The sequence below is a fragment of the Cicer arietinum genome, chromosome 1 (genome assembly GCF_000331145.2).
Source record: "Cicer arietinum cultivar CDC Frontier isolate Library 1 chromosome 1, Cicar.CDCFrontier_v2.0, whole genome shotgun sequence".
In the NCBI taxonomy this organism is placed as follows: Eukaryota; Viridiplantae; Streptophyta; class Magnoliopsida; order Fabales; family Fabaceae; genus Cicer; species Cicer arietinum.
Window position 1 is genome coordinate 21,569,233 of NC_021160.2, and position 22,160 is coordinate 21,591,392.

The 22,160-nt window shown below is 29.5% G+C and overlaps 1 protein-coding gene, 1 long non-coding RNA gene and 1 pseudogene across 2 annotated transcripts; 2 read left to right on the forward strand and 1 right to left on the reverse strand.

The window, feature by feature from the left end:
• The first annotated feature begins 7,650 nt into the window (after positions 1–7,650).
• Positions 7,651–11,748, forward strand: LOC101506793 (uncharacterized). The gene is made up of 4 exons (XM_004488218.4): positions 7,651–7,936; positions 8,011–8,241; positions 8,645–9,064; positions 9,802–11,748. Exons 1-4 carry the CDS (start codon positions 7,733–7,735, stop codon positions 11,500–11,502), a joined length of 2,556 nt encoding a protein of 851 aa, XP_004488275.1. The 5' UTR covers positions 7,651–7,732; the 3' UTR covers positions 11,503–11,748.
• A 1,515-nt stretch (positions 11,749–13,263) lies between these two features.
• On the forward strand, positions 13,264–17,207 carry LOC140919899 (uncharacterized). Its single transcript, XR_012162529.1, has 3 exons — positions 13,264–13,941; positions 16,856–16,900; positions 17,010–17,207. It is a non-coding gene; the product is annotated as an uncharacterized lncRNA (long non-coding RNA).
• Positions 15,549–16,847, reverse strand: LOC140920558 (uncharacterized; annotated as a pseudogene).
• Positions 17,208–22,160: the final 4,953 nt, after the last annotated feature.

Sequence of the window (22,160 nt, forward strand, 5' to 3'; positions counted from 1 at the left end):
AATCAATTAAATTTAACAAATAAAGAGATATGATAGAGAATACCACACAAAGAAATATCCTGGTTCACCCAACTTGAGTTACGTCCAGTCCTCACACTGTGAGATTTTCCACTAAGTGTTTAAAACAAAGAACTTCTTGATTTTACAGCACCTAGTCTAGATCAACCTTGATCTATTGTAATCTCTATTACTTTCCACCCATAAAGCAACAACAACACCTATCTAACTTTGATAGGATTCAATACAATCTAAACAAACTATAAATAAACTCTTATAGTTTGAGTTTTTACAATAAGATTGATTTTGACAGAATCTAAGGTATCTCAACTCTTGTTTGAGATTTGATTCTTTACAAAGTAATGATCAAGCAATCTGATATGAGATTTTTAGAACTGCTTCTTCTTTGCGAATTTTGAGAATTTCAAGTATGTATGTGATTGATGTTTGAGATTTTACAGCACTTGAACTTCTTGCCTTGCTCCTGGATATTGGTCTTCTATTTATAGGCTTTAGAAGCATTTAATGAGGGTCAAAAAGAGTTGTTGGTAGTGCTCTGTATTTTTGACTGAAACCAACATTTCAGAATAAAAATAATCGAGCCATTGATTTAAAAATTGCTTTTTGACTTTTTTGTTAAAGCTTTAAATCAGTTTTGTCTTCTAGTTAAAAAGCCTTTGAAGTTTCTTCCTTGATCTTGGATAGTACAGTTTCGATCTTGAGTCTTGAATGTTGCCCATTGAGTTTGAAGAAGAATTATATAAGTCATTGCATAAGAGAAGATGTTGCTGCTGGAGTTATGCAGAAAACAGAGATTGATTATCAATCTGGATTTGTCAATTTGATCTTTCTGGAGATTTGATGATCAATCTGGAGTTCCTATTTTGATCATTCTGGATGTCCTTTGTAATGTCTTATCATATATCAAGGTTGATCAAACTTTATTGACAGTTTGATTTTAGAGTCACAAACTGTTCTTATTTTTGACTGTTTTTTGAGTCCTTTTATTTTAGTGATCAGATAACCTTTTTTATCTGGGATGAATCCTACTTGTTCCTTGCCATGTACTAAGTCTATTTAAATGAAATTTCGAGGCGGAATCTTTGTTAAAGAGGTGGATAATGATTGATCAATATGCTGTGATGAACATTCTTGAAACTGGAGATCATTCTCTGTTTTTATGCAGAATGTTCTTATTGTTGTCTTTTCTGCTTTGCTTGATTCTGTTCTTAAAGAAATTAACTCAAAAGCACAAGTTAAATTAACATAACATTTTAGAATCATAATTAACTTTCTTAATTAACATTTGTTTATTTTCATCAAAACTTTAAATATGGAGTTTGTCTCAACACCCACCTCTTAAAGAGCTCTTAAATTTACTTCGATCTCACGAGATTGAACTTAATGAAGATGAACCTAGAAGAAAATCCAAATAAATTGATCTCAAGCCCAAAACTAAGAAATCAACATTGAAAGCTCTACAATTAATAGAAGGCAAACCACTTTTTATGAGTGCAAGGAGCAAGTCACTTCAAATCAGAGTGCCCAAAGCTTGAAAAAGAAAGGTCCATAAAAGGCACATTGAAAAGAAGGAAGAAATATCTTATGGCTTCATGAGATAATTTTGATGCATCCTCTAAAGAAGAAGAGGAGCACGCCAATGTGGTTTTTATGGAAAAACACTCATTTAGATAGTGATGACAATCAATAAGATGAGGTATTTACTTACACTTTTCGTTCTAATTTAACATTTACTTTTAATAAATTGTTAAGAAAGTTTCATAGTAAATCAAACAAATTTAAGCATATGAAAAATTAACCTTTATATTGATAAGAAAACTTCAACAAATTAAGAATTGAATGTGAAAACTTCAAAAAGAACAATAAGATGTTAAAAGTTAACAACATTCTCTTCTCAAGTAAACTAGTTCAATATAATTCGTCAAAGTATGAAGAAACGTTTTCAATCATTTATTGCAAATAACATAGATAAAAGCAAACAAAACTCCTTTATTTATTTAGTTAGCATATATAATTAAAAAGGAATCAATTTTCAAGAAGAAAGTAAAAAAGGATAAAACTAATAAGACAAAAATGGTTAGCACATGTTAAAGAAAAGGAATGATAAACAAATCTTTCAAAACTAACAAAAAATGACTCAAACAGATTTGTGTACCTAAGAATAAAATCATTTATGTTGTAGATTTGTTTAGCAACAAAATTAAGACACAAATTATGGTATATGAACTATGGATGTTCAAGATACATGACAAAAGGCAATCGTATGTTCCAAGACCTGATCCTCAAGGATGATTGGTACGTCATAATTTGGAGGGAATCAAAAAGATAAATAATTGGTCATGGTTCCATAAGAAATGGTTATTTTCCTTATATTAAAAATGTTTTACTTGTTAAATGACTTAGACATAATCTAATAAGCATAAGTCAATTAAGAGATAATGGTTTTGACGTTTTGTTTAATCAAACAACATGCAAAGACATTAGTCAAATAGATAAATCCATATTGTTCATTCGACAGAGGAAAAATAAAATTTATAAATATTATAATAAATTAATATCTATAATAATAATAATATTAACATTTTAAAATAATTTTATTTATAATGATAAAAAAACTGTTTTATAATAAAAAACATTTTTCAAAATTTTTAAATAACCTATTTTTATATTATTTAAAAAATAATTTTACAATACATGGGTTGCCGTGTGACCACCAACCATCTCTTATTATTGAATTACGGAAAACACAATTGCTAATGTATTTCGGTTTTAATATATCTATTTTTGTTTGTTATTGTTTTACTTAAATTATCAATAAATATTAAATTATAATGTTCAAATTATGATTTTCAAAAATAATAAAATTTGTTGACAATAATAAATTACTTTGTAAATTCTGTTTTTAAAAATAATAAATAATATAATAAAAAAATTATATTTTTTAAAACATTTTTATAAAAATAATAAATTTAAATAAGTTTTTATAAAATAATAAATAAAATTATTTTTGGTATTAAATATTTTTTAAAAATTCAAAAACAAATATAAGTTCAATAGTTTTTTTTTTATCAAAAATATATTTTTGAAATAAATATAACAAAATTTTCTTTAAAGTATATGTTTTATAATAAAAATTGCAATCCATTGGATTGCATTAAAAAAAAGTGATATATAGGATTTTGAAAAAAGGTTGCATAAATTAAATCCATCTTTATTTTAAAATAGATGGATTCAAATCAATAGATTAATTTTTCTTTCTTTATTCTTTGTACAGTGAATAAATTAAATAAATTTAAAGTTGAATAAATTGTCGCGGCCTAAAATTTTGAGTCTTTTTGAATTCAATGGAGTCGCTATCAAAATTTATTTTAAAATAGGAGAAATATTGGAAAACCCTTAAAAATAGAAAAAAAAAATAGTCTCTAAAATCAAATTTTGAGTTCGGGAGTCGATTATGCTTAGGGAATGTATTAGCACCCGACGATATCCGTTAAATACGGTTACCTATAATTAATTGTGCAAAGTTAATATTAACTTAAACATATTTATTTTTACTTATTATTAAATATGAATATCAATTGTTTATTTTTTAAATGTGATTTTGAAATAAAAGTATGCTTAAACAAATTTTTTTACTAATGTGTTTGACAAGAGTGTAATATTGCCCATACGTATCTCCTGGTGCGATGGAGAAATCAAAGCTAAATAGTTCTTATTGAAAATGTGGATGTGTTGATTATTTTTTTAAAGAAATTGTGTTTTGTTGTTGATAAAAAAAAGTTTATTTGATTTGAATAATTATTTAAAAAAAATGAATTTTAAGACTATCAAGTTGTTCAACTTGTGTCTTAAAAAAACTCAAGGAATGAAAAAATATCATATCTAATTAATGTTTACGAACGAATAGTTTTATTATTTTTGTTATAAAAATAGTTTTATTATTTTGATTATAAAAATAAGCTTTAAAATCTCCAAGTTGTACAACTTGTGTTATAGCCGTTGAAAAAAAATAAATAAATAATGATTTAATAAACTAAAATCATTTCATAACAAAACAATAGTAATCTTTCAAAACAATACATTATGGCTATGGTGCCTACGCATGCTCTCAGAACAATACAGTATGGCTATGCTGGCTACGCATGCTTTTTGAACAATATGTTATGCTTCCAAACAACTGTGTTTCAAAACATACGAGTATCATTTCAAAACAGCCCAACATCATCTCAAAACATAACATAAACATATTCAAATTTCAATAAATCCTAAACCAAGCAAGCACCATTTCAAAAACTCAAAGTTTCAATAAATCAACCTAACCAAAAACTCATTTTTAATTATAATACAAGCTTCATATAACTCACACTTTCATTTAAAACGTGAAATAGAAACCAAACCAGGACAAACAAAACAAAAACAAAGGAAATATTATAGTAAAATGACATAGAACATAACAACAAATCCGAGAGTGACGCATATCGTATGCTGAGAAGAAGGCGGTGGCGGTGCACAGTTGAGGTGGTTGGCGGTTACTGGTGGAAAAGTTGAAATGACAGTGATGCCCTTTGTTTCTCGTTTTCTATTTTTTCTTTTAATTTTGAAATATATGATTTTGAGAATGGAGTTGGGTTGTTGTTTCTTCCATGCTCAACTTCAATTTTGTTTCAGAATCTCTCTTTTATAACAAATTTCACAACAACAAAAAAAAACTCTCACTTTCTTATCTCCTGATTTTTCTTTTGGAAAATAAAAGTATCTTCTTTGAGTGTTTTTTTTTTATGATAACTAGTATAAGATCTCTGTCCAAAAATTGCCTCCTCAAACTAATTTTTATATCTCAATTTATAGACCAAAGTGGTGAATCTTTGTGTTCATGAGATAAAATTAAGTTATGTATTTTTTATTGATTTGGAGCAAAAACAAGCCACCTCAAGTACTTAAAAGGAGATAAGTGGCTCACTCTTATCTTCTGATTTTTTTCTTTTGAAAATAAAAATATCTTCTTTGAGTGTTTGTTTTGTATGATAACTAGTATAAAATCTCTGTCTAAAAAATGTCTCTCAGATTGATTTTCCGTCTCAATTTATAGACCAAAGTGGTGAATCTTTGTGTTCATGAGATAAAATTAAGTTCTTGAATTTTTATTGTTCTGCAGCAACTTGTTTATGTGATAAATTAAGTTTTTGATTTTGTATTGTTTTGCAGCAAAAACAAGCAACCTCGAATTACTTAGAAACAAGTGGATGATCTCTTTTGATTGAGTGTAATAAGATATAGCTTGGGATAAAATAACATAAAAATAAAAAATAAAAATTATTGGGATGAAGGAAGGCGTAAACATATTGTTGCTAAAAGAGTATAATGCAAACATGATTCCTTCTTTTTTATTTTTTATTTTTATTATTATTATTATTATTATTTGTTAAATATAATGTAATAGATACCCGTATAGACTTCAAAATTTGGGCCATTTGTAAAATAACGAATTTTTTACTTAATAATAATTATTTTCAAAATGCTTATTAAAAAACATCTTGTTATTACTTTTTAAAAATTATTTTTAATTGGTCAGACAAAATTGAGGTACTACACAAATTAGATGAATGGTAAATAAATAGATGCAATTATCACCTGGTTCAAATAAGAGGTTTAGTGTTTAAATAACACCATTCAAATCTTTCACGAGGACACCTTAAATGCATGAATACTCCTTATAGTTTTAAAAAAACATTAATCTCCTCTATTGATTTTACGTCACTATTTTAACTTTATCTGTCATTTATCAAAAATACACTCGAATACACATTATAGTTGTGCTAGTAAGAACATACCCATATATTTTAAAATTGTAAATACTAGATCTATAGTCATACTTTTACAAATTAAACCAAATTTTTTAATTGTGTCATATAGTAAATGACATAAATAGATGTTGAAATGACAATATCAATTATAAGGAAGAGAGGTTTGAGTTGTAATTGCCTTTTTTTTTTAATTAGTTACTACTTAATTTAAATTTAGTTAACTCAATATCAATATTAATTTTTAAACACAACAAAAGCATAATGTTATTAGTTAGTGAAATCAAAAGAAAACTTCCCTACGTGATATATGGTTAGTGAGTCAGAAATAGAGATAATGAAAAAATAATCACACAATAATACATCTAGTCTTCACACGTGGGTTTTTCACTAAAGTGTTTAAACAAGATTGTTCTTACTTTTCACATTAACTTTCTAGGTCGATCCTGATCAATTACAATATTTTACCTTTCTACCTTGAAAGGATTTTCAACAGTTACCTTTCAATCTTAGAAAGAGTTCTTACAAATCACATTTTAATCAATTTTTTTTTTTACAATTAACTCAAACTATCTTCAACACAATAGTCTTGAGTTTCAAATGAAATGATTTAAAGAGGTTAATGGATCAAAATATACTCAACCCTTGTTTGAGTTTATATTTTCAGCAAATAGATCATCAAATCTAGTGAAACATAACTGGAGCTTTTACTTTGATTGGAGAGCTTTTGGATTTTCAAGTATGGTTGTTTAAGTGATTGATTTTTTGCACTTTCAACTCTTGCTGTTTCCTTGACCTTGATGTTCCTTTTATAGGCTTCACGAAGGCTGATGATAACTCATATAGCCGTTTGGAAATCCAACTATCCAGTTGTTGCTTTAATAGATAAGTGTTGTTAAAAATCAGAAATGTTTTTGCTTTATAACCAAAACAATATTTGTTTCTGTTTTGAGTGAGTGCTAGACTGAAAACATTTGACATCTGTTAGATGTCATGCTTTTTTGTGTTGTGCGCAGACTGCTCAAAAGTGCAGTTGCAGTGTCTTATCATGTGTGTCATAACTGTACTTGTTGCTTTATCAATTTGGAGATTGATATTGCTTGTTTGTTTTTGATGCTTAGCTTTTGCCTTTGTTAAACTTTTTGAAATTGATATTTTTGATACAAGTGTACATGTACCTTTGTAATGAAGACTAGTTCATTAGCAAATCAAAAACCATCTTGTCTATTTCTCGTTCCTGAACCAGAACGTTATTGGTTTGATAAGATTGAAGGATGTAAAGAAGAACAACATTTGTTTTTCCAAACTTATATTTTAATAAACTATTCGATTTTCAAAATAATCTTGTTTCTTTCAAAATGATATTGTGTTGATATGTTTAATACATACGTTTAATTAATACATTCAAAAATACATATTAAAAAGCAAAATACTTTTAGAATCATAATTAAATTTTTAATTAACTTTATTTAATTATTATTAAAATATTAATTTGAGATTTTGTATCAAAAGATATAAGTGTGACAAAAAATATTTAATATATTTTTTTTAGTAAAGATATAAGAAGTAAGTATTTTTTCAAAACTAAAAAGTGTCGTGTAATTCAAGATAACATCAAGGAGGTAAATGCAAATTTAAAAAAAAAAACACTTCAATCACTAAATTATTATAATTTTTTGTTTATACTAAATTCCACTAAATTAAGTCATACAACCACACAACAATGAGGTAAGGCTTAACACCAATTAATGTAAATTTTTTTACTTGTAACCAATCGAAAATATAAAAATAAACCAAAATAAATAAATAAATAAAATCACTTCCACAAGCATAAACGGCGTCCTTAAACCTGCTTCACAAAACAAAAACCCTATTATTCCGTCTTGAGTCGTAGAGAGAACAACGCTTCAGAGATGGAGGAAGAAGAAAACGAGAAGAGAGCAGTGAGAATATTCGTTGGAGGATTAAGTGAAGCCGTAACCGCCGAAGACATTCGCAGGTTATTCGAATCATTAGGTACCATTCAATCACTCGAAACCATCCGAACCAAAGGTCGCAGTCTCGCTTACCTTGATTTCCTCTCCGATCCTAAATCCCTTTCCAAACTTTTCAGCAAGGTAACATTACTCACTTCATTCAATCACTTAATTTCATGCTTTTTTCAAAATTAATGATTGTGTTGGCATTGCAGTATAATGGGTGTGTGTGGAAAGGTGGAAAGCTAAGACTTGAAAAGGCTAAAGAGCATTATCTTGATCGCTTGAAAAAAGAATGGGAACAAGATGCGATGCTTAGTACCGAACCACCAGCTGCTGATCTTTCTACTCATAAGGAGGATTTGGTGAAGGAAATGCCCAAATCGAGACGCGCTGCAGATTTAAATGAAAAGCCTCTCAATATTTTCTTCCCAAGATTAAGATCGGTTAGTTAGGAATATAACCTATTTACTCTCTTTTATTTATTTATTTATTTTAGTATGTTCTATGGGAGTTGTTGAGTTTAATGACATGAACCCTCCATTTTTCGATTTTATATAATTAGTTTTAGAATACAGTTAAAGCTCCGTTTGTTTGCTGCATCCTGATTGAGGATAATTTTCATACTTGTCGATGTTTATACTTCTTAAAAATGCTATATATGTACTTTTACTGATACAAAATGCATGCATTGATTCTGATTTTTAAATAGCTTTCCTGATCTAGTATATCTCAACCTATGATCGTGTAGTTATATAGAATTTAGTTTTGCAGTTGTATAAATATTTTATTGCTAAACCGCTTGACACAATTTTCACATGGTACAAATATACTTGTGCTTCTGTTCAGGTGAAATCCATACCATTTAGTGGAACTGGCAAGCATAAATACAGTTTCCAGAATATTAAAGTTCCTCCTATGCCTGTGCATTTTTGCGATTGTGAGGAACATTGTAGTCCTTTTGTCCCAACAAGAGAAAAGTCATCTATGAACAGGGAAGCAGAAATTGGTGGAATAAATGATGAAGAAATTAACATAATGAATGCTGTGATGAACAAGCTTCTTGAAAAAGAAAAGGTTCCTGCCACCAAGCATCTTGTAAAGAAGCAAGATGCATTTGAATCTCGCGATGCTTTACATTCTAATGCATTGGAAGCAGATAGTGAAACAGATGACGACGACGATGGTATCATAATCAACATTGCAACGAAGAAAAATAAAGCAGCTTTAATAGGGAGCGAAGAACTTGAAAGGGTCATGGAAAATCAGGTTAGTTTCATTTCTTTTTAATTTGGAGAAGCAGATTGAATATATGGGTTTTGTTTGGAAAAATAGTTGACGAGCATGTTGAAAGCTGATAAATTAATTTTTAACTGAAAGTTGTTTAGTCTATTTGAATTACAAATACTAGGTCAAATTAGCCATTGAACTAGTTGACAAATGCAAAATGACATAAAAACATGCATTTATATGTTTTTTTAATTTAAGTTACTTTACTTTTTACTTTTTTCGGGAAAAATGTCTTAGGTAATTATTTTTTTAGGTTGTTGTAGTTAATTCTGAACACTTTTTATTTTGGTTTAAAAATTAAATTAATAATGTTATGATTGATTGCAAAAGTAACACTAAAGAATAGTGAAAGTAGTATAACAATTAAAATAAATATATAGGATCCTTTTGATTGCATTTTATGTATCCCAAAATAATAAACAAAATAAATCTATCATCTAGTGGCTCACAGTAAAGGAGAAATTTCGTCAAAATAGAGGGTAATATTAAAAAGCTGCTATAAGTTCAGACTTCACTTCAGGTAGTGTCGGACATAATGCAATAAGCAAGTTGGATAAATTCTTTTATCAAATTCCTTTAGTTATGGTCACTCTAACAAGCTATAAACTAGCTAAAATGCCTAGTCAAACACAGCCTATATCTAAGTGGTAGTGTCTGATTACTTCTATCAAAGAAAAGGTAATCTATTCTATCTAATTGTTATTTTCGATCTTCAGGAATCACGGTCCAATAAAATCAATATTGATGAGGAAGAACCCAACAAGAGTATGCTTCAAGTGCAGAAAGGGAGTAATAGCAATCCTAACAAGGTAAAGAAGAAAAAACCACTTCCCAAATCAGAAAGCAAAAGCAATGAAGGTGTGTCTAGTACCCCTGTTGGCAAGAGTAAAATGCAGACTCTTCTAGATGATCTGGGGTCTGGTAAACAGTCTACTGAACCAGAATATGATTTTGGTGTACCTGCTAAAGTTTCATGGTCTCAGAAGTCTTCATGGAGAGAACTTGTTGGTAAAGGAGGCAATGCTGCTTTCAGCGCCTCTCTTATATTGCCAAAGTTCGATTCTGGTAAAGATCAACAAAATTCTGATGGTTCTTCAACACCCTCCTGTACGGATGATGAAACTGAAAACGTGGAAATGCCGCTTGGTAAAGGAGGCAATGCTGCTTTCAGTGCCTCTCTCATAGGGCCAAAGTTCGATTCTGATAAAGATCAACAAAATTCTGATGGTTCTTTAACACCCTCATCTACAGACGATGAAACTGAAAACATGGAAAGCGATGAATACCTAGAGAGCAAACCCACCAATGCACAAGTGATAGAAGAGCCTTCTGAATCTTTAACACCCTCATCTACAGATGATGAAACTGAAAACATGGAAAGCGATGAATACCTAGAGAGCAAACCCACCAATACACAACTGATAGAAGAGCCTTCTGAATCTTTAACACCCTCATCTACAGACGATGAAACTGAAAACATGGACAGCGATGAATACCTAGAGAGCAAACCCACCAATGCACAAGTGATAGAAGAGCCTTCTGAATCTTTAACACCCTCATCTACAGATGATGAAACTGAAAACATGGAAAGCGATGAATACCTAGAGAGCAAACCCACCAATACACAACTGATAGAAGAGCCTTCTGAATCTTTAACACCCTCATCTACAGACGATGAAACTGAAAACATGGACAGCGATGAATACCTAGAGAGCAAACCCACCAATGCACAAGTGATAGAAGAGCCTTCTGAATCTTTAACACCTTCATCTACAGACGATGAAACTGAAAACATGGAAAGTGATGAATACCTAGAGAGCAAACCCACCAATAATACACAAGTGATAGAAGAGCCTTCTGAAGCTCAACCTACGAATGCACAAGCGATGGAAGAACCTGCCGAAGCTCCACCTATCAATAAACAAGCAATAACTGAACCTGTTGAAACTCAGCATAACACTGCACCAAAAGAGACCGGCAGAGGCTCTGCATGGCTGCAAAAGCAATCCTGGACCCAACTGGTTAATGAGAAAAACAACTCATTTAGCATTTCACAAATTTTGCCTGGCATTACTTTCGCAGAACAAACGGCCAAGGAACCCATTTTGCACCCTGCTGATTCCAATGATTGCAAGCATAATGGTGCTGATAATAAAACTGTTAACAGAACTATCATTGATGGCTTCAACTTAAGGAATATTGTACCAGAGAATAGTGAGCATGTTGGTGCCGATGGTATAGTTTCTGCTCCAGTAGTTGAGAAAACAATTGAAACATGTCCAAGGGAAGGATCCAGTACAAAGGTTGAAATAGGAGAAACATGCTCGTTTATGAGAAGTGCTGCTTCTTTGAAAGATTGGGCAAAAGCTAAAGCTGCTGTTAGTGGATCACTGAAAAGAAAACGTGGTGAGAAGTAAGGGCATAATTTTCCATATTGAACTACATGATCTTATATAAGCTGGTATTTGCTGTTAACCTATTGGTGTAATTTGATGAGGGGGTAGAACTCTACATCACGGATTAATTTTATGTGATAGCTATGTGGTTTTCATACCATGGGCAAGTCGATTTTTGACTGACATTTGCCTGTTTGATTGGTTAACACAATTACAAAATCTACCCAATGTGTTTAATAATCTCGATTAACATATTTTACTTTTACACCTCCCATTTTAAATCATTCACCTACCTCATTTATGAAAATGGGCTATGTATATTTCTCCACTATAATAATATAGGTTAATTTTAAAAGAAATATAGAAGTGGTATTATTTCATGATTTCATCTTTATCAAACATACATTCAAAATTCATAGATTCATAGAAGAAATTGTTTCATGCTGTTGAAAGATCCAAACTTCACCATGTCTCCCATTTGAGCTTTGTGCACATTTTAATTTATGGTTTGCTCGATATTAACGAGGATTAAGTGAAGATCAGGTAGTTTAGATCTGGGGTTGATTTGAGGTTAGCTGCTGTCAAAAATCTATTTTCTTAAGGTTAAATTTTAATTTGACCTGTCAAGTATATATTTGACCGAGTTTAAAATTAAAGTTTATCCAAACCAATTCAACAAAAACCGCATAACAATCTAGAGAACAAAAAATTGCACAGAACTAAATATTATTATGTGTTTGGATTTTTTTTTTTAAATTGATCAAACTAGATTGATTTCAGATTCATATTTAAAAACCAAACCAAATTTTATAAAATTTAATATTTATTTATTTTTAATATAAAACATTGTATTAAATTATTATTTGTTAGTTTTAATTTATTTTAAATAATACATGTTTGTTTAATTTGATATATTTTAATTATTATTTCATAAATTTTAAACATAATCGATCAATTTTATTTGGTGATGTTACTTTTCAGTATATTATAGATAATATTTTGCTTCAAACTTGTTACTTTAACATAATTTTATAATACTAATATTAAAATAATATTTTAATTTTGTGTCTTGATTTTATTTTGGTGTAAATTGAATATTATCCCTGTAGTAGGGCTGCTGCATTCTCAAGACTCAATTTGAATTCATAATCTCTAATTAACTACAAAGAGACTTGTACTATCTTATTCAAATACTCTTTGGTAAGTATTGATGATTTAAATGTTAATCTTCTAAGATAGTTTTTTCAGTCCCATCAACCGTAGGATGGTCCCTGGTAGAAGAATAGTTGTGGAGTATTTTTTTGCATTATGGTACCAATAGTGATAGTGATATAAGGTAGATATTAATTAACAAGCTCAATCAATCTAATTTTATTGGAGAAAACATTGATTATGAAGTCTATCGAGCATATAATATTATTTCCTTCCATGCCATCTTATCTCCTCTCAACATGAATTTTTCCATCGTACGTATTGTAGTGAGTTGGGATTTAAAGCTCACTCAATTTGTATTTTAAGATATCCATAAGAGAATTATAAGAAAAATACAGGTTGCAGTAAAATACGGAGAAAAGAAAAAAGATCAATAAAAAAAAAAGCATAAAATCTAGTAGAAAAATAAATTTTTATTACATAAATAAAAAGTATAACACAATTATGTATAAAATCTACTTGTTTGTTTGACTAGAATAAAGATATACAATGAATAGTAGTTATCATTATTTTTTGTTCATTCAACTTACAACACATCCAACACTCAGGAAGACACGGGTCTTTCACCTAATCATGACAACTACAATATAAAATAAAATAAACGTAATCCAATTTAAAAGTATATTAAATAAGTATCAAATTCTAACACTCCTCATTGAGATTTTTGTTGAATATTCCAAATTTTGATCTCAACTACTTAAACTCGCCATTAGAAAGAGTTTTGGTCATTACATGTGCAATCTGATTTTCTGAATTGCAATGCTCCAAGCTAACCTCTTTTGACTTTTTAGGCTCTCTAATAGCATGATATTTCACCTTAATGTGTTTGATTCTTCCATGTTAGATATGATTTTTTTACTATAGCAATAGCAGATTAGTTATCATCCCATATGATAGTTGCTTTGTTTTGAACTTATCCAACATTTGATAAAATCTTCCTTAGCCAAATAGCTTGATTGGTTGTTGTTGAAACGAAAATATATTTAGCTTCAGCTGAGAATTGAGCCATCACATCTTGTTTTTTTTTGAATTCTAAGAAAAAACATTGCCAAACCAGAAAACATTACCATATGTACTCTTGACATCGTCTACACTTCCTGCTCAATCACTATCTGCATAACCTTGGAGGTCTCCACTTCTATTTTTCAAAAACACACAAGTCAAAATGAATTGTACCTTTTAAGTACCTTTAAACTCCTTTTGCTGCACCAAGGTGGACTTGGCTTGGAGAATGCATTAACCTGGAAGGTAAGCTAGCAATAAACATTATATTTGGTATGGTTGCTGAAAGATACAAAAGACTTTCAATTATGCTTCTATAAATAGAAGCATCTGCACTATTATCACCATCATCTTTTGATAATTTTACATTTACAACCAATGGCGTTGAAATAGGTTTGCATCTCTTCATGCGATTTTTTTAATACCTCTAAACCATATTTCTTCTATGAAATGAAGATTCCAGCATCCGACTAAAGGATCTCCATCCAAAGAAAATATTTCATTTCACCCAAATATGTCGTTTCAAATTCATTCTCCATATCTTGTTTGAATTGAGTAGGAAATTAGATTCATTTCCTATAACCAAAAAATCATCAACATACAGGGACACTATGAGTTGCACTTCATTCTTCAACCTCTTCATAGACAAAGTAGCTTCATTTTCAGTTCTTTTAAAATCTTTTTGCAAAAGATAACCATCAATTCTACTAACAAAGCCCATGGAGCTTGTTTTAGACCGCAAAGGGATTTGTGATGCTTGTAAACTTTATGTTCACTTGTTGCAACCTTAAAACCTTCTGGTTGGTCAACATAAATGTCTTCATCAAGGAGCCCATTTAAGAATGTTGATTTAACGTCAAAATAATAAAGTTTTCATCCCAATTTTGCTACCAATGCAACCAACAATCTAATTATATCAGCCTTACAACATGTGCAAAAGTATTTGAAAAATCAACACCATGTTGAAAATCAACAAAATTCCAGGTTGTGTTTGGTTCTGTAAACCCACTTAAGATCGATCACCTTTTGATTTTTTGATTTGTCTACAAGTTATCAAATATCATTTTTCTCAATCATCTTTATCTCCTCCCACATAGCAGCTTTCCGACCCTCAATATCAACATCTTCAACATACCCTACATGCTCTAATGTATCTATATTGAACCTATCATAAATGTCATCCAAGGTTCTAGTACCTCGGGTTGGAAAGTCAGCGTGACTATCAAAATTTCCATCTTTTGAGTTTTGCTCTTCCCAATTGTTTTATGTTGGAAACTCTTTACTTAAACCTCCAATTTGACTTTTCTCCCAATTCCATTTAAAGAACTCGTTAAACTTCACATCTCTGTTAAACATATTTTTTTTTGTCTCTAAAATGTATATTTGACATTCTTTGAAGTTACTACTGTACCCTAAAAACATACCAACTTTCGACTTTGTTTTCAGTTTATCTCTTTTCACATTTGGAACATGAGTATAACACACAACAAAATATTTTTAAGTGTTCCACAAAAGGCTTCCTTTCATACCATGCTTCATATGATGTTTTTCTCTTCAAAATTTTGGTAGACAACAAATTATGCAAGTACACCGAGGTGTTTCTAGTCTCTACCCAATTTTTTTTAGGAATACCTATCTCAAAAAGCAAACATCGAGCCATTTTCGTGAATGTCACGTTCTTCCTTTCACACACTCCATTTTGTTAAGGAGTGTAAGGAATAGTAAATTGATGCTAGATTCTGGTTTGCTCCAAAAAAGATTCAACCAAATCATTAGAGGAATCAGTAGAACTCGTATGCTTCAATATGGAGTAACTAAAGTGACCCAACCTTTTATGCCACAAAGAGGAATCATTAATTGTACATGGAAAAAAAAGGCATGGATGTTTGCTTCAACTAAATTGAAAAGCTTTTACCTCTCATTTCAACGAACAATAACTTAGAGGATAAATAATAGTGCATCTAGTGTCTTTGAAATGCAATGAGTAGTTCTTTTCCATCATTTGCCCCACACTTAAAAGACTTTGATTTATTTCAGGTACGAATAAAACATCTAAAATATATTTGATATCTGAGGGAATTTCAATAACTACAACTCATTTGCCTTTGACAACATGTTCTCCGTTGCTAATGGTAACTTTGGAGTAGAAAGACTTATCAAATTCCTTAAAAATGTTAACATTATGAGTCATATGGTTAGTGCACCCATTGTCTATTAGCCATGCTTCCTTACTATTGGTTGTTGAATAATAAAAAGCCATAAATAATTGTACTTCAAACTTTTGGTGGTGCTCAACAACTTGGGCTTACTGCGCTTATTGGTTTGCTTTGTTTTTGCAAACCATCTCCACATGACTAAATTGATCGCAAGCTCTACATTTAACTCATGACATGTACCAACAATACATCTCTGAATGGATATCTTTTTTGCATTGTTGGCAAGGTGAAAACTTCTTTTTTCAACCTTCCATTTGTTGTTGACCTCCTCCATTTTTTTCCTTTACCTTTCTTTTCATCAAAAGGCTTTTTCTCAAAACTATTGCAACTTTGGTGTTTGCCTTTCGTGATGGACACAAGAACACCTTCAATATTTTCTTACATCCACAAAGAGCTTCTAAGCTCAATAGCTTGCAAAGCATTAACAAACTCAACAAGTGTGACTTGAGAAAAATCCTTATTTTTTTGAGAGATGAGATCTTTGATTCAAACCTCTCTAGAAGACACACTAGAATTTTTTCCACAACTCTTTGATCACTAAATTCCTTTCTCAGCAATCTAATTTGTGTAACATTCTTTAATCTAATTTGTGTTGCATCCTTTCTCTTTGATCACTAGAATTTATGTTTCTTTCAGTTTTAGTGCTTCGAACTCTCTTATCAAGTTCAACACTTGCATCTTTTTTGTTCTTTCACTTGCTTGGAACTCCTCCTTCAATTTATCTCAAGCTTCTTTTGCAGCTTTAAGATTCAAGATCTTGATAAACATATCATCATGTAGCGCAACATTTATTATGACAAATGTTCTTCATTCTTTTTCCAATTCCTCAATGTGATTTTTTATTTGAGCTAATATTGAATTGTTTGAGAGAGGTGGTGGGTTGCTGTCACTTTTCACCACATCCCATAAACTTTGAGTTCTCAAATAAGTTTTCATTTTTGCAGGCCACAAATGATAGTTTTCCGCTTTAAATACATGATGAGGTGGAGGTAAAGTGTCATTGTTGGAAGCCATTTATAGTGTTTAAAGGTTTTTTTGCGATGATTTACTTATTTTTTCTCACTCACAAAATTTCTCATTGGTTTTGTTTTTCCATAGATTCCTTAAGATCAACGAAACTCAAATATCATGGAAGAAAAAACACAAGTTGCTGTAAAATGTGGAAAAGAGAGAAGAAAGAAAAATACAAAAAAACACCATGCCTAACATCAACACAATTATATAGAGTAAAATTATAAACTTGTTTGTTTGATTGGAATAAAAATCTGCACTAAATAATAACTATTATTATTTTTTGTTCACTCAACTTATTACAAATTCAACACTCCAAAAAATATGATTTTTCACCTGACCATAACAACTACAACATAAAACAAATAAATACCATACAACTTAAAATATATTTGAAAATTCTCAAATTCTATCGATTATAGACTTGTCGTGGTTTTCTCTCGTGACATTCATTCCCAAATCCCAATATGATACTTGGTCCCAACATTTTCATTATTAAACTATGATATAGTTAATTAGCATGCTTTGAAAGTACTTGAGATTTATTCACATAGAACCACTGATTTGATCTAATTTTTGTTCCCTGAAATGTGGAAAAACATATCTGTTTAGGGCCTATCATTTTAGCAACATCCACATCATTTGTGTTTTTATTATTTCACTTCATCACCAGAGGTGATAATAGATATGAGTATATCCGTGAAGACAATCATCTAAATTAATTTAATATTAAATTAAGACTCGCATGTTACGCGGATAAACATATAATCGTTTCAAATATTAAGTAATATTATATATATAATTTGATAATAATCCACCTAAAATTTTACGATTTTGTCTTTAAAAAAAGTGTGTTGGTAGGTTAAAAAGTGCATACTATGTTTATAAATTACGACTTTGGTAAATAGATTTTATATACAAAACAAAAAAATGGTTATAAAATACGTGTTTGAGATAACTTATTGTTTAGTATCGAAATTTTTTACTATTTTGCACACACATACACAATTTTTATTTTTTATTATTTTAGAAAAGTTAAAAAATATATTTTAATATATAACCATACAAAATAAATGTAATATTTCAAATAATATACAAATTTTTCTCTAAATCTATATCAACGATGGTATAATAGAAAAAAATAGAACAAAACATAATAAATGATATAAATTGAATCTAAACAACTTTATACTTCAATAGCAAATTATTGACCTATTCTAAATTATATCTATTTGTTTTAAATATTAATTTTAATTATATAATAACATGATTTTATATAGAATTATATATTTTATATATTTCACTAAAAATAGTTATTTTTCATCAAAACATGATTTTTTTTTCCATGATGACACTATGTAATATTGAATTTAAAGAAATTAAACAATTGCAGAAATAAAAAATGTGGAATATATTTATCTCATAGACATAAAGTATTTATTATTCTTCATCTGAGAAAATTTTAAAGAGTTAAGTGTTACACTCTTTAACCAAATATGTCTAAAGATGAAGTGAAAATATAAATGTCATCATATAAATAATATATAACTTATTTATATTATCAATGAAATTTAGGATGTGGGTATTGGTGTTAGAATTCTAGTTTCAACGTATATTTGACAAATACATTGGATGACACATAATATACTATGTAGTAAAATATAAATTTTAGATAAAAATTTGATGTATTTGAACCAAATCTCACCAACAACAATTGAACACAAATTTATCAAAACATATAAATAGAATTAAAACTCAAAGATCTAAACTATACAAACTTAAACTTTTTCATACTTTTTACTTATCAAAAACGAAAAAGTTTGAAAGCATGTAAAAATGAGCATACAAAGCATTGTAAATTAGATACAAGCAAGTACAAAATTATCGATAATCCATCTAACACATATTTCAATAGAAAGAGTTGCATATAGACCTAATCATATATTCTATTGTCTTTCTATTTTCAGATAAACATAAACAATATATGATATATAATATTTTCCTCTAATTATAGTCATGTATTTCTTGAGAAAACTTTAAAAGGATCCAATATATTAATTGTAGAGTTAAAATTAAGAATAACTGTTACCAATAATGATGAAGGAGCAATAAATGTCAAATAACTAATATTTATTGTATTGTAATTTGTATATATGAATAGTTCGACAAAATATTATAAGCTAAAATATGAATAATAAAATGTGTGTTAAAGCAAATTGCAAGTATATAGAATAATAAGGATGGAATAGTGCTTTTTAGATGTTGTGCTACATCATATTTTTTTAGCTGACAATATTTAAATGAAGTGACACAATGTTTGATGATGTGTCGTAATATAAATTGAAACTCTATTTTAATATATTATAATAGATGTGTTTTGATCCAACTCATTCAAGTTTGAATGTAGCCTGAATCAATCCATTTAAATTCAATAATATTCGTTTTTGGTAACAGATTTGACATTTTGAATTAATGGACCCGTAAACTCAACCCATTAACATAATAATTTTTTTCTCTCTATTATTGATGTATAGTTATAGTTTAATTATTGAATTTTATTTGAGAATTTGTCATTAACTTAATTAATTTAAGTGTTTTGTTGTTTTTGTGAATGTATTTATTAAAGGATATATTATGATAAAATTTTATGATTTTTGAGATGTTTAAGTAATTAAATTAAGTTAAATTTTTTATTTAAAATTCTTTATAACCTTCAAATCCAACCTAACCCAATCCGTTCTTAATTCGACGGATTTAGTTAACTCAATCCAATTCAAATAATATTTATTGGTTCAGATATCATATTTGACCACTTCATCCGACCCATAAATACTCCTTCTGTTTTGTAGATTATGGTCTTATTGACATTGTATCAATTCCCCATATATGTATGTGCAACTTAGGCAGAATCGGGTCATGTACTGGTTAGTTTTTCAACCATATGATTTAGTATGATGAAAGGTTCCCTTGGAGGTATGTTTTATTCATTTGTTCCAAGTATTGTTTTTGGAGGTTTCATCCAAACCGAACCAACTTACAAATATTTTAATATTTTAATTGTATGATTTTTTTGTTCAGAAACAATTTAAAGTGAACACCTCTATTTAAAATTTAGACTTTGTTTCAGTTTATCAGAATAATAATGTAATCAACACAACTTTATTAATTTTGTTTTCAACTCTAAATAAATTCTATATAACAATGCTTACTTTTTAAATACTCTTGAGTCAAAACAAAAACACTGAATACTCTTCTGTTCAAATATACAATATTAATTTATTTTCAAAAACATAATCATTTACATATAATGAGTCAACAATATCTTACATGCCAAATTAATACGGAGTGGTTTACTATTTCTTTACCAACATCTAAATGCTTTTTTTATGTAACACAAAAGTGTTATTAATTTTTTTGTCAACTAACACAAATGCGTGAAAGGGGCTGGATGAACACTTTCCCGTGAAAGGCCCATATAAATGTTTCTCAGACAAAAAAAATATTAATTTAATAAAATTACATCTATGTATTTATACAGATCTTAAAGCAGCAACTAGTTTAGTAAAAAAAATAAAGCAGCAACTAGCAAATAGAGAAACGATAGTTGTTTTGTAACCTGTCACACCTAGTGATCAGGTTTGTGGTCATTAATAAAAATTGGTTTTTGCTTTGTAAAAATAAAAAGGTATTCTACAATTACTCCATCTTGAATCTCAACCGCTAAGTATTAAATATTTAATAAATCTATGGCTACAAATGCAACTTCTCCAAGGTGGACAAATTTTATACTTATACTAAATCTTCTCCTTACTGACACAATTACCATCATTCTAGTACATGCCCCTCCTCCTAATTGAACAAGATCGCTCATTTTAAACACTCACTTTTAAGGTTAAATAATTTCTTTTACTAAAATGTGTTGTTAAAAAAGGTGAAAAGAAACTATAGGATTATTTTTTTCCCCTAAAAAAAACTAGAATTATTGAGATATAAATAAGACTTTTTAATGACAAATGTTATTTTTGTGTGGAAATCTATTATATATATTTAAAATAGACTCTCATGTCAACTCTCATGCCACCTCATAGAATTTCTTCCACATGTGCAAACATATCCCACCTCAACAAAAAAGCTTATGTGTACGCCTTAGAGAGTTCTTTGTGTTTTTATGTTTCACCTCATTTTTTCTAATTAGTTTCTAAATAGTTTTTTCCTCTTTTAATCCCTCTAATCCCTAATTTTTTTAATGACTTCCTCCAACAATTTCTTATTCCCTCTTGTGTACGTCATTTGCCATCCTCGCAAAATCATCTTCTTCTTCGAAATTGCCGACTCTACTCCAAAGGTACACTGAAAGAGGTATAGGTTGGTTCGTTGCAACAAAAAAAATTCTTCTCTTTGTCTATTTCTAATTTTGGTGTCATGTTCACCTCATTTTTTTCTACTTAGTTTCTAAATAATTTTTTCCTCTTTTAATTCCTCTAATCCCTAATTTTTTTTAATGACTTCCCAGTCATTCGCCATCCTCACAAAATCATCTTATTCTTCGAAATTGCCGACTCTACTCCAAAGATACTGAAATAGGTATAGGTTGGTCAAAGATACACTGAAAGAGGTATAGGTTGGTTCGTTGCAACAAAAAAAATTCTTCTCTTTGTCTATTTCTAATTTTGGTGCCATGTTCACCTCATTTTTTTCTACTTAGTTTCTAAATAATTTTTTCCTCTTTTAATTCCTCTAATCCCTAATTTTTTTAATGACTTCCCAGTCATTCGCCATCCTCGCAAAATCATCTTCTTCTTCGAAATTGCCGACTCTACTCCAAAGATACTGAAATAGGTATAGGTTGGTCAAAGATACACTGAAAGAGGTATAGGTTGGCCAAAGATACACTGAAAGAGGTATAGGTTGGCCAAAGATACACTGAAAGAGGTATAGGTTGGCCAAAGATACACTGAAAGAGGTATAGGTTGGCCAAAGATACACTGAAAGAGGTATAGGTTGGCCAAAGATACACTGAAAGAGGTATAGGTTGGCCAAAGATACACTGAAAGAGGTATAGGTTGGCCAAAGATACACTGAAAGAGGTATAGGTTGGCCAAAGATACACTGAAAGAGGTATAGGTTGGCCAAAGATACACTGAAAGAGGTATAGGTTGGCCAAAGATACACTGAAAGAGGTATAGGTTGGTTCATTGCAACAAAAAAAATTATTCTCTTTGTCTTTTTCTAATTTTG